The sequence below is a fragment of the Thunnus thynnus genome, chromosome 16 (assembly GCF_963924715.1).
Source record: "Thunnus thynnus chromosome 16, fThuThy2.1, whole genome shotgun sequence".
In the NCBI taxonomy this organism is placed as follows: Eukaryota; Metazoa; Chordata; class Actinopteri; order Scombriformes; family Scombridae; genus Thunnus; species Thunnus thynnus.
Genome location: NC_089532.1, coordinates 11705448 through 11723863, shown reverse-complemented (window position 1 = coordinate 11723863; position 18416 = coordinate 11705448). Strand labels below are relative to the sequence as shown.

At 39.4% G+C, this 18416-nt stretch overlaps 2 protein-coding genes across 2 annotated transcripts; one reads left to right on the top strand and one right to left on the bottom strand.

Annotated features, from left to right (window-relative positions):
* Positions 1-2151: 2151 nt before the first annotated feature.
* Positions 2152-10264, bottom strand: LOC137199557 (RNA polymerase II elongation factor ELL-like). The gene is made up of 12 exons (XM_067613920.1): positions 9973-10264; positions 7597-7641; positions 7342-7463; positions 6584-6744; positions 5041-5339; positions 4594-4718; positions 3680-4160; positions 3491-3578; positions 3334-3400; positions 3003-3174; positions 2751-2795; positions 2152-2651 (listed from the first exon to the last, which is right to left on the bottom strand). Exons 1-12 carry the CDS (start codon positions 10105-10107, stop codon positions 2523-2525), a joined length of 1869 nt encoding a protein of 622 aa, XP_067470021.1. The 5' UTR covers positions 10108-10264; the 3' UTR covers positions 2152-2522.
* A 3487-nt stretch (positions 10265-13751) lies between these two features.
* LOC137200189 (ankyrin repeat domain-containing protein 34B) lies at positions 13752-18152 on the top strand. The gene is made up of 5 exons (XM_067614833.1): positions 13752-13778; positions 14337-14552; positions 15092-15274; positions 15593-15809; positions 17101-18152. Exons 1-5 carry the CDS (start codon positions 13752-13754, stop codon positions 17958-17960), a joined length of 1503 nt encoding a protein of 500 aa, XP_067470934.1. The 3' UTR covers positions 17961-18152.
* The last annotated feature ends 264 nt before the right edge of the window (positions 18153-18416 follow it).

Sequence of the window (18416 nt, the reverse complement as noted above, 5' to 3'; positions counted from 1 at the left end):
GGCTTTCAGATTCAGCCAATGGGCGGGAACCTTTTATCATTATCAATCACTACAAACCAAGATTCAACAACAATAATAATAATAACAATAATAATAATAATAACAATAATAATAATAATAATAATGCATTTAATTCCTAAATTATTGGCTCTTCTTCCACCCACAGTGGTGAAATGAGTTAATTTAATGTCTGTATTTTGGTACAATTTTAAAGTATTTGTAATTTACTTGAATACTTTCATTTTGTGTTCATTTATACTTCTACTCCACGTCATTTTAGAGGGAAATATTGTACTTTTTATTTCACTACTTTACTCAAGAGGGCTATAGTTAGTTATATCTCAGATAAAAACTGTTCATGCAAGTCTTATATTTATCTAAGATAATAACATTAACATGCTGCTCTCATTAATGCATCAATAATAACGAATTCTTAATTATAATATGCAATACTATAACACAGACTGGGGCCTCCATCATAAGTACTGTCACTTTCAATATGTTGCTGACTGTAATTCTGTTCTTTTACTTATGTATAATTTTGATTGCAGGACTTTTACTTATAATAGTGAAGTTTATACTGTAGTATTGCTACTCTCACTTTTATTAAAGTACTCGTAATCGAAAATGGCCCTGTTCAGAGTTACATTAATATACGTTTTAGTATTGATAATTGGATAATAGCCTAATTATTGATGTTTCCATGTGTAAAGCAGCTTTTTAATGTTGTAGCTGGTCAAGGTAACAATGATTTTAACGACTTCATATACAGTTGGGTAGTCTTATCAATAATGATGCATCATCTTTTATTTGTTGATCATGTTTTGTGTGTAAAATCTGCAAAGAAACTTTGAAAAAAATGTAGAAATACAAGTATTAAATAGCAGAAAATACAAATACTCAAGTAAAATAAAATTACTTCAAGCACTAAAATACAGTACTTGAGTAAATTTTGTTACATTACACCACTGTACACTAAATTATTAACCAACAACTGATTCTAGGATCAGATTTGCCTTTCTAACATACATGTTTAACTTTTAGGTTCAGCTGCCTTTAATAAGTTACAGATTCACACCCATTCTTTACTTATAGAATTAACTTCAGGGTATTTATAATAAATGCTTGAGAGTTTGAGGTTTAAGCATACTGTAAATCACCTCTGTCAGAAAACACACTGAATAATTTATTTACAATTGATGCTAGCTTTCAGATTTGAGATAAACTTTCACAGACATAAAACAAACTGGAAATCCCTTCAAATTCCTTCTATAATGATGAGGCACAGTTTATCTGCTGGTGCTTGACTGGAACTGATATTTACTCCAGTGAATTAAAACATCTAACCTGTTTTAATTCATTTATACCTATTCTTTACTTATATTTTCTAACTTAGCATATTTATAATAAGTGCATTGCTTGATGTTTTTGACAGGCCGGTGAATGAAAAAGGAATATAGATTGGAACATTTAAAATGAATACAAAAGTTTTTTTTTTTCAAATTCCAACAAAATCTGATTTATTTCCTCATGCATTCTGTAAGTTACACTGCATGCAATATCTTTTTATATCTCAATCTTTTGCCATCACAGCTTACAGTAACAAATCCATAACTTTCTCTATTCTGATAATTAAAACAAGTTTCAAATCAAACCTATACTGCAACTTATACTGTTAATTCCCTGAATACAACTTCAAGTTCACATTATATTCAACGTAACAGTCTTCTGTGCTCCAAGAAAACGACGAATGAAGGATAACACCAGTGGAATACTATGAATCCAGTCCTGAAGTATTACCTTACCAAGTAGATCAGGCCTGAACTGAGAACTGACAACAACACCGATACAGTTTCATCTCACCGAACCCAAAGAAGACGACAGATGTCTTCCCAGGATGTGCACATCTGCATCCCAGCTGCCATGTCTTCTCTGACAAGGAGAGAAGTAACCCTCACCTGCTTTTCATATGAGCTGTCTGGGTATGTGCAGTGTGCATTTATCTCATGCTTCCAGCTGAAAACTTGAACTCTGACATGGCTGACAGAACACATAAGCAAATACTCAAATTGATGTTTTCATCTCATTCACAAAAGAAGTTAAATGTGTGATGCGGACAGGAATCTACAAGTGTTTTTTGTTTCTTTTAGGCTTTGCACCTTCCCTCCACGTTTATCAGTTTTCATTTTAAAGAGCTTAGTTTTAAGAGCCTTTGTAAAACTATTGTTACGCTCTTTGTCCATGGCAGTATCATGTCACTGTAGTACCAGCCCTTAGGTTCAAAGAAAATATCTCATATTCCAAGAAAAGAACTCATATTAAAAGGGCTGCTTTTCCCCGGCGTACTACTGCTGCTCTTCACGAATGACTTCCCAACCTCACTGACATTTCCAGCAGGTCTCGTGAGACTGCGTTTAGCCATTCTGCTCATAGAAACCAGCTCGAGCTTTGCAGCGTGAACCATCCCTGCCTCGGGGTGTTTATTGAAATCACCAAGTTCACTCGTCTGCGAGTCAGCTTCTTCAGTTGGGAAAGGAACGGTCCGCGCCCAGTTGTCGTTGGTCGTACTCTGATATGAGCTTCTTTATGTGGGCCAGTTTGCTGTGTAGATATTCACAGCGCATCTTATCCTGGCTGTAGTTGGGGTTGGACTAAAAAAAAAAAAAAGGGACGAAAAATAAAAAGACTTTATTATGACACAAAAAAAGTGCAGAGTAATTGTTGCATTAGGCAAATTTTAAGAAAGTTACCTTTTTAATACGGCGATACTCTTGAAGAATCTTATTATGTACTGTCTGCAGGAGAGAAATACAGTTTAAGTAACATTATTGTCTCTAAACCAAAGTAGTTAAATTGTCATTTACTTTAAATTGTCATATATTTTAAAGTAGTTTCTAAAATGGTTGAAACTTCTTATAGCCACCTTTAAGTCTACAGGAGAGAGAGTGATGCCCAAACATAAAAACTCAAACGTTTAGCGCTTCATTTCTGTATGTACTAACCTTGTATTTACGTGATTCATGGTGTAGCTGTTTGAGCTGTGTGTCCAGCTCCATGAACTGCCGCGTCACGCTGTCGATATGGGCATGTAAATCTCGGTACTCGCTGTACTCCTTGTTAAAGTCTTGTTTGTAACTCTGTCTCTGGTCTTGGCTGCAAATCTTCGTATACGTCCTGTGCGGAGAAAGTTAAAGAGGGTCGCTATGATCAGATCAGTAAAGATCACACACCTGACGGCAAAATTTTTTCTTTTTAGATATACATTAATTAGATTTTTTGCTGACCATTGGAAGAATAAATTCCTGATTTTAGGATAATCTACTGCATACTTACGATAAATAATCTACGGTGTCATTGTCCGCTTGGAGCACATTAGAGGCAAACAAAATTTCTTCAGGGTCTGACAAGAAAGAACAATGTCACACAATAAAAAAAAACAAAATGAAAATTTGACACTTTTTGTCACACGTCAACAACTGACAGCACTCACCAGCGCAGTCCAGAGAGACTTTCTTCTTTGGATCCTCTGAGCTGTGATGCGTTCTCCTCTCTTTCTTGTCTCTCCACCTCTCCTTCTCCTTGACAAAACAAAAATAAATCAACAATGCGTCAAATGATTTGAATATTTCAACAAGGAAGCAAATAAAAAGTGCTTTTCTTTTTTGCTTCTTGTACTTACGTGGTCTCTGTGTTTGTGTTTGCTCTTCTTCCTTTTGATTGTGTGTCTGTCAAGATCGGGCACTATCAGAGGGGACGGGGGGCGATCGGAGTCGGGTTGAGGGTGGCCTTCAGGCTCCTCCTGAGCACAGGGAGTTGGCTTTAGCCTGTCAGTCACCTCGGTTTCCTGCTGACAGACTGCTGACTGCAAGGAGTCAAAAAGCTTTCGAGGATCAAGCGAGTTCCTTTGCCTGTCATCCCCTGTGGCTCGTGTGACATCTTTATGAGCCGCTTGTTCAGATGACCTCAATCTTGACTTGTCACTGGCTGTTTTGCTAGACAAGTGGGATATCCTGGGTTTCTTGCTAGCCAGAGGGTCAGTGTATTCCTCTGGCAGGGAATGTTTTGGGCGGTGTGCTGGGGAGGAGTTGGGGGTGTCTCGCAGTGGGCTGACCTGGGCCTCGGGGACAGAGAGGAGGTTCTGTTGTGGTTGAAACAGTCTCCTGCAAAGTAAAGAGAATGTGATACTTTTACTTTAAATGGCTATAATAATTTCTATAAACACAATACTCTGCTTTGCTTATACAACAAAGGTTTTCCCCTTTGTAATTGATTACAGAAAGGTGGAAAAAGAAAAGTCAGACACCAGGTCCAACCAATAACATCTAATTTTAGAGCCACAACACCAGCACTTTCAGATCTGCATGTATATTCTAATCTACATGCTGATGAGGCAATATACAGGCAGATAATTTGCAGGAGTGTTAGAGCTGTGGTTAACAGGAGGAATATTACGTGTAAAACCTCAAACAAACTGACAAAGTGAACAGAGGGTATGAAAAGAAAACTGTAAGCTGAGTCACTCATTGCCTGCAAATGGTGAGAGTTCTCAAATTGCAGTACCAGATTTCTAAAGCTGATTCTCATCTGTGTTACCTGACAAGGATTCGTTTTAGAAGCTGCTGGTCCCCTGAGGTGTAGCCAGGCCAGTCCTTCTGCAGTTCCTTATACAGACCGTCCTTTAGTACAAAAGTGTTGTCTCTTCTATTGAGCTGGCCGACCTGCACACAGACAAACACACACAAAAACGGTTGAGAAAAGACTTATCTTCAGTGCTGAGAATCCAAACCTACCTCTGATCATTCATTCAAGTTTAAATGTTTAATTCCCACAAAAGCTCATGCATCAAACTTAAGTAAGGCACTGATGTGGTCCCTGTTCTCTCAGTGTATAATGTTGTGTTGGCTTAATGGCAAAATGTTCAATTTATTCTGTAGGGCAGTTTAGTTTCATAACTTTCCCTTATGCTCCCAAATGTTTCTTCCTGTGTGCTGCCAGAAAAAACCTGCTGTATTTATCTGGCTAAAACAGAAAAGCATTAACCTCCATCAGCACAGAGTCGAGCATATCGTTGTCTCCCGCTGTCAGTCCATCTTTCTGTAGTCTCACGATCAGCTCAGGCCTCTTGTACGGCCTCAGAGCCAGCAGGTGTTTCACCCTCTCCTTGAGCGGCCTCTCCCGCACGTCACTCACACTCCTCCTGTTTGATGCACAGGCGCCCTTCCTCAGCTTGGACATGCCGACACCCTTCTTAATGTTGCTGAGGAGGGACTGGGGCGAGGGTCGAGGTTTGGTCAGGCTGGCCAGCGCTGGGGCTGGGGCTCGTACTGTGACCTTCTTGCCTGCAAGGTAGCAGAAAATCTCACATCAAACACAGAACAGCCCGAATAAAGCAAAAATATCTTCAAACGTAATCTTGAGGAGTTCACAGAAGCCTGATTGATGCTTCCAACATCAAAAGGTAACCTTGTGCAGTCTTCTTTTTTCATTCTTAAATGAGTTAAAAAGAAGGTTGTACTAGGAAACACCCAATTGTGTAACTACTGCTTTAAAAGAGCATGCAATTTCAGACTAAATCTAGCAAGATCAGACACCAGAGTAGGGCTGCAACTAATGATTATTTTCATTATCGTGTTGTCTATAAAATTGCCCATTATAATTTCTTAGAGACCATGGTGACGTCTTCAAATGTCTCCGTTGTTGTTTTGTCTGAGCAACATTCCAAAATCCAAAGATATTCAGTTTTCTATCATTTATGACACATAAAAGTTTCAAATCCTTAGATCTGAGGAGCTGCAACCAGCAAATGTGAAAAAAAGACTAAAACCTCAGTTAATTTTCTGTTGATTGACTAATTGTTTTAGCTCTACACCACAGGGAAACTAGTTATTAGTATTGTGGATAAAGAGACTTTATTTCACCTCTTCAGAAACCCACATTTGGTTAAAAATATGAACTCACGTCTTAGAGAGCTGCTATCTAATTTCGGAAATAACTACACAGCAGCACAAACCTTGTGCACAGGCTTCCTCTAAACTGACAAAATCATCAAAGTTTGTTGGTACATTTACTGAGAGAAGATGATGTTGACTAACATATCTATTAGAAGGAAGTGGCTTGGTGGTTTGAAGTAGAAAGCCAGCGGTGACAAAAAAAAAAAAAAAAAAAAAAAAAAAAAAAGCGCTCAATCACTGGTTTTTTCATGTGAATGCATATTGCTGATGAGTTTGCTGTATATTTGCAGAACCCAGAGTCACTGTATGTTCAGAAAATAGGTTTGTAGACGTACAGAATCTCAGCATCCTTTAAAACAGTGATATACGATATAAATATGTACAACAACAGATACTCTATATGTATGTGTACACATGTGTAATGTAGAGAAAGTTTACTTAAGAGTAGAATACACACAAAAGGAGAAAACGAGTTACACCATTACTATGTCACTAGTTACTACACATGTTGCTATGGCAACCAAATGCAATAGGGCTGACTGTGCTTTTTTGGATATTATCAGCACAATACAGTATAAATTTGTCTTTTGGGCTTTGTGCACATGTGAGTGAGTGTGTACTGTGCTTCCTACCCTGAAAACGTCCCCCATGTTTGATGACAATGGCCCCTCGGCTACGCGTCTCCTCTTCAACTTGAGCCATGCTCTGAAGAGCCTTATCGTACGAGTCATCTGTGGCTTTGACTGTCATCTTCTTCTGAATCACCCCGAGACATGACAGCTCCTCTGCAGCACTGGGAAGAGGAGGGAGGGAGGACAGCGATTACAGACAGCGATCTGACACAGGTTTCAGGAGTCCTTATCTCTTTCAAATGAAAGATTGTTTCGCCGTCTAGATGCTTGACGTTAAGGTAAACTAGATGAGTTGTAGTTTCATATGTAGGTTTGTTCAGCTATTTCCTAAAAGTAGTTGCTCAGGACATTTCTTTGAATGGTTTATGTAATATGGTAGTATAAATACACTAATATTAATACAAAGTACTTTCTGTCAATCAAAGAATTGTTAAGAGTTTAATTCATTAAGAATTTTTCCATTTTTTTCCTCATAATTTGTATCAAATTGCACCTCCCTCTCTGTAAAATGTTAAATACCTGCAAAATACATCAAATATTTCCAGGAATATGTAATAAAATTAAAGGACCCTGATTAAACCATAAACATCTGTTCTTATAATTCTTCATGTTTGGTTCTGGAAAGAGCTACAAAGATTTCTACTGTATTTGTGGCAGGACTCAATACCAGATTTGATGGATAATTCCCAAACTTTTCACAATTTTTTGGCATTTATTGTAGATTATTTGTGTATCTGTATATTTTTCTTGTGTTTTACCCAGTGCTGAGCTGTTGGATGCAGTCAAAGCTTCCATGCGGATTGTCACGGGCAACATTGGTCACGCCAAAGGTGAAAGTCCTCGCTTCATTGCTATCCTTCGAGCAAGGGATCCTGATTCTCTGTAACACGAGAGAGAGATAACAAAAAAAAAGATGCAGACAGAGACAGAAAATGAGATTTATAATATTTAACATTCATCATATGAAATTAATGAATTAACATATGTCAACAAAGAGGCCAGTTTCTTCTTACCCCTTGGTTTCCATTAAAACAGATGGTGGGATGGGAGGACCAGCCCTGGAGACAAATCAAAGGACAAATCATTTGCACAGATACATAAACATAAACACAAAGGATGTCCCCTCTATGAGTGTTTCTGTCCTGCTTCAGTGTGGTTTTACAATTACTTGATTCATTTGGTTTTCTTTCTGTAGGCCATTGTTCTTCATGTCTGTGTATCATGTATCACAGCGGCTCCCAACTTTTTTTTTTTTTTTTTCTACCCTCACAGCCCAATCAGATGAGCTCAAGCACCCTTTCATTGACACCACCTCCCATGTTCCAAATGTGTTCTTTTGAATGGATGTTGACGCTACTGATCATATAAAAAGGTGGATATTTTTTCATTAATTTCAAGCATAGCGATCTTGGAATTATGTATGTTTATGGGTTCATTTTATCAGAAGTTTTGGTCAAGTTTAGAGTCACATTATTACCACTTAGTGTAGCAGAGGCTCAATGTTTTAACCATGTTTTTAATATCTATTTTGACTTCTCTTCTTGCTTAACAACTAGTTTTTTTTACTCTCAATCACAGCACATAGTGACCCGGGTTGGTAGGGGGCAAGCACTTTGCAGTTGACCTATAGTAGCTGGTAGTTTACTGGTTACTGTGACAATTAGTGATGAATCGATCCAATTTTTTCTCTCCCAAAACCAATTTTGATACCTCAACTCTTGTTATTGGCCAATACTAGTCCTCTCTTTTCCAGATTTTTTAAAATCTATACACTATACTTAACTACTTATAACTTATTGGAAGCATTTTAATGTAAGGTCAGGGATTGTTGTCCACCTTGACTGAATGAATAGAAAATATTACTGCTGGTGGAGAGCTTGAATTTTAAAATGCAATTCAGAAAAAACTCCTCTATCTTTTTGGATGAATAATCGATTAATCATAACAGCTCTATACTTAAAGATCAGTCTCACATCAATTTGTAATCCTATTGACGTGCTTACTTTTCCCTTTAACACAGATATGATATTTTTCACCCAATCATAATTTCTATTTTCTACTCCATAATCTTACCACACATCCCCAGCAGGTATACATACCCCTTTGGGATGGGAGAATTACTGGTTAATCATGACACTTGTGCACGAAGAGCTCTTTAAACAAATCTAATTTGATTTTTAACACAGCTACAAGAGCTCGGCTAAGGTCATTACAACTTGCCGTTAAAATACAGCAGCTTGTCGCATGAGAATATGATGAAACACGGTGAAATAACAAGCTGTCATCTCGCACGGGGGTGATTTAGCCCATAGCCAACTGCAGAAATGACAGTCCAGCGCAACACATTTGAAACACGGACAGAAAGTCTGAATCTAATTGACCTTTTCATGGAAATGATTTGTGAGTCCACCTGTTGATGAGCGAGGTGGCCTGGTTTCAAGTGCAGGTGTTTTTTGTGTGTGCGTGTCTCTGTGATCAGGCCAAGTGAGTTATGAATAGCCACACTTAAAAGCTAAATAAGGAAACTAGATATGTGTACAGCAGTATTGTGTGTATGTGTGATTTTATGTGTGGTAGACTCAGCTCTGCATCAGGTGTTTTCCTCATGATGCTTTTTATTTCATCATGACAGTATTACACTAAAACTGAGATATGACAGAGGCAGTGTGGTTTTCACCTTTCAGCAGAAAAGGGGGTGACTGGAACAAGCCTACAGTGAGGACTTTTCTATCCGCATTACTAGGAATTGCTGAATTGAGGAAGTGTACATGACTGTTTCACTGCTACAGACTTCCTGCAGCGTCTGATTCATTTGTAATAAACTGGGTCAAATGTTTTAATTTTGATTTTATCCATCTGTCTCCCTCAAGCTCTGGTGAAGATTTTTTTTAATTTTTTTTTTTTAAAGGCTGCAACTCTGTGTCTGTTTCGCAAAAATAATAAGTGCTCCATCTCTCAAATGCAAAAAAATCTCTCCTACTAACTGTTACTCCCCCCCCCCCCACCCCCCCCAACAGCCTGCTCCTTTCTTTTCTCCTCGATTCCCAGACACTCATTAGCATCCATAATACTTGCCAGCAGCTTGTAAACGACTTGGCCGACAGCTTGTTACAAGCAGCATCACACAGGGAAGCGTTTCCGCATTGTATTATGCAACATGTATTTCCATTTCATAGCAAAAGCAGGCTTGTAGGAGACAACAAACGGGGAAGACACATAGTGGTGAAGTTCGGGCTTGAAATGAGAAGCACAAACCCGCCTTGGTAGCCTTTTTTTTACCACTTTGTTTTTAAGTAAGGGTCCCCTTGACGACGTGGGGCAACAAATTCAAAACATAAGTTTACATAATGTCAAGTACTTGAGGGTGAAATGTTTAAAAAACAACCCACCTTGCCGTTCTGAAAGGTGCTAATGGCTCTTGCCGCGCTGTCAGTGAGTTTGACGTGAAAGACGGAGACGTTACCACCGCGGCTCAGTTTACCGCTGGACAGACCGTAACACTGGTTCTCCTTGAGCACCGACATCCCGCAGCAAATCTCACCCTGCCAGGCTTATTCTGGACAAAACAAAATCGATATAAATAAACAAACATTAGCCGAGAGGATCCGGAGAAAGGCTGCCGTTGCTGTTGCTGTTGCTGCTGCTGCTGCTCCACCGCCGCGCGCTATTCTGGAGTAGATAGCATTACGTCATGACGGCTGAGCAGTTTTTATTGGCTCGGAGACATAAATAAACCGTTACGTACGTCTTACGTAACCACTTGTCCTTTTTTTATGTCTCCACTCAGTCTCACTATGCTAATTTCCTTTCTTTCACTCACAGGGAATTTCTGCCGTGTTAGTGTGAATGAGCAGGTTATTCACACTTCTTCAGGTGTTATTTCGAGGTTTTGTTTCTGAAGAAGAAAAAGGAAAAAATGCTGAAGTGGATTTCTCTGGTTGAGTAATATTTTCATCTAGGTTCGTGGGTCTGTAGCCAGAATAAAAATAAATAAATACTGAGGCAATGAGCCAATACAGCCTTCAAACAATAATGGTGTCTATTTTATAATTTGCTTGGAATTTTCATATATAACTGTTCAGTTAAATTACATTTTATATCGCAACACAAAGGTCTAAACTGTGTTTTTAACATCCACATTAAAGGATAGGTTTACAATTTTTCAAGCCTGTCTTAAAACAACAATCACGTGTTCATATGAACACTGAAAGAGGTTTTCCTTGCTGTAATCATTCCTCCTGTTCATACTGGCTGTTAAAAGATCCCCTTCAAATGTGCTTTCAATGTAAGAGATGGAGGCCAAAATCCACAGTGTGTCCACACAGTTATTTTGTGCAAAAATGCATTTAAAAGTTTATCTGAAGCTTATATGAGGCTTCAGCGGTCTGAGTTAGTCATATCAATTGGATATCTGCCACATTCACAGTCTTTTTAGCAATAAATTCCCTCTTTGTGTTTCCCTGTTGAGCTGTGGTGGAAGTATAGTAACAAAAGAGGAACTTTGGCACTAAAAAGACTGTAGCATTGAAAGATATCTACTTGATTTGACTGATTTTGGATGACTGAAGCTTCATATTAGCTTCAGATAAACTTTTAAATATATTTTTGCACAGCAGGAGGCCCCATCACTTACATGTGCAAGTGCATGTGCATTATGAAGGGATCTTCTAATGGCCAGTATGAACAGGAAGAATGATTATGACAAGTTCTTATGGGCACCTGACTCTTGTTTTAAGCAGCAGCAAAACGACATCCTCTGTCCTTAGACCCTCAATTTGAATGAGGAAAAAAACTTGAACAGGGAATTAATGGAAGAAACCACAGGAGGAGCAACAGAGGAGGGATCCCTATTCCAGGACGGATAGACATGCAATAGATGATGTGTGTACAGAATAGAGAAAGAAATACAGAAATACAGCATGGATAAACAGGATGACAAAGTTATAGATGGATCAATAACATGTATGAACAATCTGATCAGGAGGACGTCAAGCAACTTCTAAACTAAAAAACATTTTATCACATTGATGCAAAAAATCCTGTAAATGTAATATTGTCATAAAGCAGTCCTGCTCATTGATTTGTAGCATTGGCTGAAATAGTATTTGCATGTACCTTTTCATTCTTGTATTTTTTAATTTTTATTTTACCATTTTCATATACATATTAATCTATTGTATATTGAAACCAGTGCAATGTACATGTGTGGAGAAGTAAGAAACTAAGAAATTCTAAAACATGAAAACATATTGCCTTTAGTGACCCAATACAACCAGACATATTAAAGGGTTAAACATATTGTTCATCTCATCGCACAAACATACTGCCATAACTGACCATTTTGCAAACATGTTTCTGTGGTTTAGAAACCGGATACATTTCACAATCACAGGCATCTGTTAACTTCTATTCATTTCCACTAAATAAAGATGAATTAGCACATTCTTGACACTTGCTTGTGTTATATAATTCATAAAAGTGAACGCCAAGTCTGCATTATTATTGTGTGGTAATGAAAACTGCATCCACCACACAGTGAAAATGCAACACTAAAAAAAAAAAAGGACCACTAAACATTAATGTACACTGTGATGGATTTCACAGCATGAGCAAGTTTCAAACACCCACTAATTAATTTTTATACCAAACAGCTGCCTGGAACTGTAGTAAAAATGCATCAGAAAATCTGTAAGTTTATAGTCTGCTTACAAAAATGGAAAATAAAGAAGTCTATTATGGTTTGTAGCTGAACAGCTAAACATCGGCCCTTTAATAGTCACAGTACAGAGATATTTTCCTAAATCACAATCTCTTTTTTAATTTGGCTAATTTGAACAGGGTTTTGAGAAGCCCTGTTGGTTGGCAATGAGACAAGTCTCTCTGGTCAGACATAGTTAAGCCTCGTACAGATTCATTTGACTCTGTTCCGCTTTTTGCTGGTGGTTTGGATGCCATCTTTGGAATCATTTAATGTAGCTCTTAAACTTCGGTGGCTGTTTGTTTGCATTAATTATTTATGGATATATATACGTCTAATTGTGCCCTACATGCATATTTGTAGGTGTTGATGTCTGTCTGTGGAGGATAACAACAGAATTTAGCTTGAAAGGCTCTATTGTGTGTTTTTCTCACCTTATGTTGCTATGACAGAGAAGTGATCCTATCTGTGTCTGTGTCAGTCTTATATTGATGTGGTAAAAGCTTTTCAAAGTGTGACTCCTGGGTTAAATATTGTTAGAAATTCAGTAGTAATAACTAACATTAGTCATACTCAAGAGGACATAGTTTAGGGTTATTGTACTGCTATAAAAAACTAATTTAGTGGAAGTAAAACATTACTCACTATGTAGTCATAGTGTAGGTTACTGGTTTATGTTTTAAAGACATTGTTGAATATATTTTCTCTATAAAGTCAAAGTTTTGTTTTGTTTTTTTCTTTTTAAACTATATTTACAAAGCACAACAACTGGGAAACCATACATGGAAGCTTATGGAGCCATTTCCATTGATTCATGTCCATTCACAGCATGTTTGCAAGTTAAAGATGCAGGAAAAGTTTGATCAATATGATTGTTTGTTGCATATGCTCACTGCTAATTTTATTAGCTCCAAATAATTGCTGCTTGACTTAATTGCACGTCTGGTATTTGAGGATTGCTAAAGTGTTTTCCTGGCCAGTCTCTCTCCCTCCCTCCCATTCTGCTATTTGAATCATTCAAGTCAAATGGATTCATTTAACAGAATTGTGTGCTGAGTGCTTTGACATGAAAACAAACAAAAACAAAAGGGAGAACAACTGCATCACAAATTTACAGGAACATATGAGCTGCAGCGTGTTTTTATGAGTGTGTGTCTGAATTTCAGTGTGTGTCTCATCTGCCTCTCTGCCAGTGTTTGAACGCAGATGGTGGCCACACGTAGATGAGGGCTGTTCAAAGCTGACTCATATCAAAGGCTCTTCGGGTCTTTGTAGTGCAGTGTGTGCAACAGGTGACATTTTGGGCTCAAAACCGTTTATAACTTTGAACACTTACCGTGGCCTGAACCTCCCCTCAACCCAGCAGGTAGTATATGGAGGGGCCAGATGAGGACAGAGGAGTTACAGACAGAGGCAGTAGATGAAAGTTAGTATCACTTGATGTTCTGTAGTTTGTTGTCAGCCAGCAACATGCCGATGCTTCATCCAAAAGCCAAGGTAAACCTTTTAAAAGATATGATAAAAAATAATGGAAGAATGGATTGATTTTCCTTTACAATGGATCTGAATAAACTCAAGATGGCTCGGTTTTTATAGAAAAGGAACAGATAAACAACCACTGCAAAGTTAAGGTGAGTTTAATCTTTATTGTGCATGTGTATCTGTCCATGCTGTATGTCATGTCCATGTCCACCTTTAAAGAATTTCCAATGACATTAGCAACCTCTAAATCTGGACAATAGTGACAATAGATGGTATCTGTGTCCAGTTTTGTCTTCTTTTTTGTTGTAATAAACATTTTTTTGAAAGTTTGAACAAGAAAACAGACAGATATTAACCATTTAATCTTAATTTCCTCTTAACACAAACTTTCACTTACTATATCAGGATAATATTGTCAGAAAATCATTGTTATAATTTCCTTTCAGACTATATTTGTTGTCAGGTAACATGTTCAAGCTGTTCAGGGCAGACTAGTGTTTGGCTGTTGACAGTAGAATATTGTGATATTATAATATAGTGGATGTTTGTGACTTTGCTTTGTCCTTTCTTCAGGTCATGGGGGACCCCCTGTCAGACTGCAGCCCCCTCATCAGTGCAGCAGCCTCGGGTAAGCTCCGTCTGGTCCGCCTGCTGGTGGAAGGTGGGGCTCAGGTCAACGGGCGCAACCCCAGAGGAGAGACGGCTCTCCTGGTTGCTTGTAAGACCCTGAGAGGGGAGCCTGCTGGACCTGAAACTGTGAAACTCCTCACATACCTGCTCCAGAACAAGGTCAGTTGCACAAACTTTCAGTTTCCTCATTTCTACTCAGAATGCATCTGCTTAAATTCAATCTACTGCACGCAAGTCAGCACAGAAGTTCAACCTTATATTGATTTAGGCGAATTTCTAATGCATAACAAATCTGCACCTAGAGTTAGCGAGCTATATTTTTAATGAATAGTAAACAGAGTTCTTGATGTATCCAGCTCTGCTTGTGCCCTCCATCTGCCCACCAAAGTGTTCCTGAACATTTTGGCTGTATGGAACACAATATAGGGGACTCTGAGGCAAGATTATTGATTATAAGGAGGACTGTGCATTGTTAGACTGTCTCATAAAATGTGTTCTTGCTCAAAATCCAGAACACAAAAGCATCAACACTAGACCAGATCTCATTAAGATGTGAGAAAGTGTGATTGTGAGCAAAGTACATGTAACTTTAATGAAGCAAACATATTAGTCTAAATACATAGCAGCTCTCTGACTGATAGAAACGTTTTGAGTTGTCGTCTTCTGATTGAATCTATCAATGTCTTCTTTTGTATCAGGCTGATCCCAATGCTCAGGACCGGGCTGGCCGTACTGCTCTGATGTACGCCTGTATGGAGCGAGCAGGGGTCCAGGTGGTGTCCACTTTGCTGTCTGCAGGAGCAGACCCCAGCATGGAGGACTACTCTGGAGCCTCAGCCCTGGTCTACGCCATCAACACACAGCACCAACCGACAGTGAAGGTCAGTCAGGAATGGGAAAGGATGATCAAAGGAAGTCAAAATATAGAAGTGTCTGAACTAACTGGAAGTGAACAAAGGATCTGCTTTCCTCTAAAAGCAAAGATAGAAAGTTTGTCTTCTCTGATGATTTTAATTTGATGTTTTTATGTGGAAAGTTCCGGCTTACAAAAATGAAAGAAACGCTTAAATGCCAATTGCGAAAACTGTCAAAATGTATAGATACTGAATGCCACTCCATTTTCCGGCACCTTCAAAACTTCAAATTGGTCAAACCCAACCAAATACATTCACTACCTCACCAGCACTCATGCACTTCAGGTGTTAATGGATGCCTGTCGGGCCAGGGGTCGTGACATCATCATCATCGCCACGGAGATGGGTGTAAACGGAGGCCCGGTGACCAGGCGTTACCTGAATGTTCCTCCGTCCCCTGACACGTCACCGGTGTCCTGCATGTCCCCGTCTGACATTGTCCTCAAGACAGGCTCCCCCAACTCATCAGAGGGGGAAAACATCTTCAACTTCAGAGGAACTAGTGAGTAACTGATGATACTGATACCTCACTCACAGTGTGCTTTACACTTATCCCCCTACAGGAATTTGAATAGTACTTGAGATAGGTAATCGCTGTGAACATGTCAACCTTTTAATATGATCAAAAGCTCCAGTACAGCCACTAAATGGACCTTCCTCTGAGATGGTTTTGTCAGCTACTGTCAAGACTTTAATCTCAATGATTTGTCCTTTAATAGCACAATAAGTGAGGCAACCATGGGACATTTGTGAGTAATCCTACTTCAGCAAAAAATCCCTTTCAAACGCAATCTAGTCATTTTGACGTACGTTTTTTTCTTGTTTTAAATATACTGTGCCTTAGGTCTGTGTAATATTATGTGTGTTGCCTGGCAATGGAAAAATCAGTAGCACCAACAGTGCACTGGCAGTCTCTTTATGCAGACAACATGCCCCTCCTGGATGTTGTAACAGCAGTGTTCGACAAAGGCAAGTCTAGACAGATGAGAACAAATGCCTGGTGGTTGAAATCATTAGCTGAGTGCTCATTCCTGAGGAGAGAGGATGAAAATGTGTTGCCAGGGTGAGGTGAGGCTAACTCTGCTGGCACAGTCCAATAAAAGAAGTAACATTTCTTGCCACACAGGAACTGACACTAAATTCATACAATAGAAACTAAAGAGAGTGCTGGCAGATGAAGTTAGATTGGCTGTAAGAGGAAGGATGTGAGAATGAAGTAATGGACTGGGCAACAACTAGCTGTACTAGATGAATCATTTCAGAATATGAATCAGGGATGGCAATGTTGGTCTTTACGTCAGTCACTTTGGTTCAGGCTGAAATCTCTCAGCAACTACCGGATGGATTGGCACATTGATACGACCTTCATGGTCCCCAGACGAGGAATCCTACTGACTTTGGTGATCTTCTGTTGGCACCATTTTTTCCTCTTGTGCCACCATGAACCCGACATTTGTGTATTTTTATATGTTTTTGAACATGTCTGGAGAGGATGTTAAGCTTTTCATCTAGCGCCATCAACAGGTCAAAATTTAAAATATGTCCAATACAGTATGACCGATTAATTGTCACATCAGCCTCAACTGTACTTTGTGTTTGGAGTTAATTAGCAAATGTTAGCATGCTAACATACTAAATTAAGATGGTGAAAATGGTTGACACTATATCTGCTAGGATGTTAGAATTTAGCTCAAAGTACTCCTGTGCTTATGTTCAGCCTCATAGAGCTGCTAGCGTGGCTGTGGACTCGTCCTCGACTTTCACTTATAATCTGTCTTATTCCCTTCCATCAGGCAAAAGAGGAAGCAGCAGTAGCCGACATCCTTCCTGTGAACTGAGTCCAGTGAGCCAGAACAGCACCCCACCGCCCAGACAGAGAATGTTATCTGAACCATGGCTGGCCATTCACAACCTGGCCTGTCTGAACAGAGCTTACGAGGAGGGCATGAGGGAGAGGAGCCTGCAGGAGGAGGGAGACAGACAGGATTTAAGGAGAGATGAGAAGGAAGAGGATGAGAAGTCATATTCTCATCAGTCTGGGATGGAAGAGAGGAGGGAGAGCGTGGTTCAAAGGAGGGATAACAGTTATGGAGGAGAGAATTACAACAGCTGCCATGAGGATTTCATCCCGAGGGTCTCTCAGTCAGTCCTCTCTCTCATAGACGTGTGTTCATCTTCGGCAGCTCAGAGCAGAATGGCTCCCAAGAGGTGTCTGACCCCTGGAGGATCAAACTCAGACAAAATGACTCCAAAAAGCTGTGCTGATAAACTTCCTGCCCGCCCGTCTCCTCACTCCCAACTCCGTCGAAATACTCTCCCCTCTGTCACGGTGGTCCCACCCCTGCTTCACCTTCCTCCCTTGGTCAACCAGTCAGACTCTCACCTCCGGGTTCCTACGCCAATTTCACCCTCCAAGAGCCGGAGTATGGTGTTTCTGCCACACCCACCCAGCTCCTCTCCACCCTCCTCTTCATCCAGACCATCAGTGAGACCAGCATTACTGTCCCTGCTGCCCCTTGCCTCCTCCGTCACCTCCCTGGTCACTCCTCCTGCCTCTTGCTGCAGTGAGAGAAGGTCACTGCGTCGTCACTCGGTGCAGCTTGAACAGATTAGAGGAGGAGGAAGAGAACAGATGAACCGTTTTGACCTGTGAGACAGAGATTTCCTCCTGTTGGAAGCACCGTCATCCCTCAAATGTTCTTTAAGAAAGCAGAAAGTTCAAGCTGCACCCTGAATATTCACAAGGCCTCAAGATTATATCAGTGTAAACAATTTTTACAACAGTTGCTTGTTTTGTAACCAAAGTGCACACAATACAACACAGTAAAATAAAAATAAAAATTATAAAAAGGTAAGAAATACACTTACATTTTCACCATGTTTGTGCCACTGTAACTGCCACCGGGATCATGACTAGACCTGAACTGGTCAGTCAACAAACCAATTAGTCGATTTTGATAACTGAAAAACTTTTTATTAAAGCAAAAATACAAAAAAAATTCACTGATTTCAGGCTCTCAAATGTTAATATTTGCAGGTTATAGTCTTTGATAATAGTAAAGTGAATATCTTTGGGGTTTTTTGACTGTTGGTGGAAGAAAAGAAATTG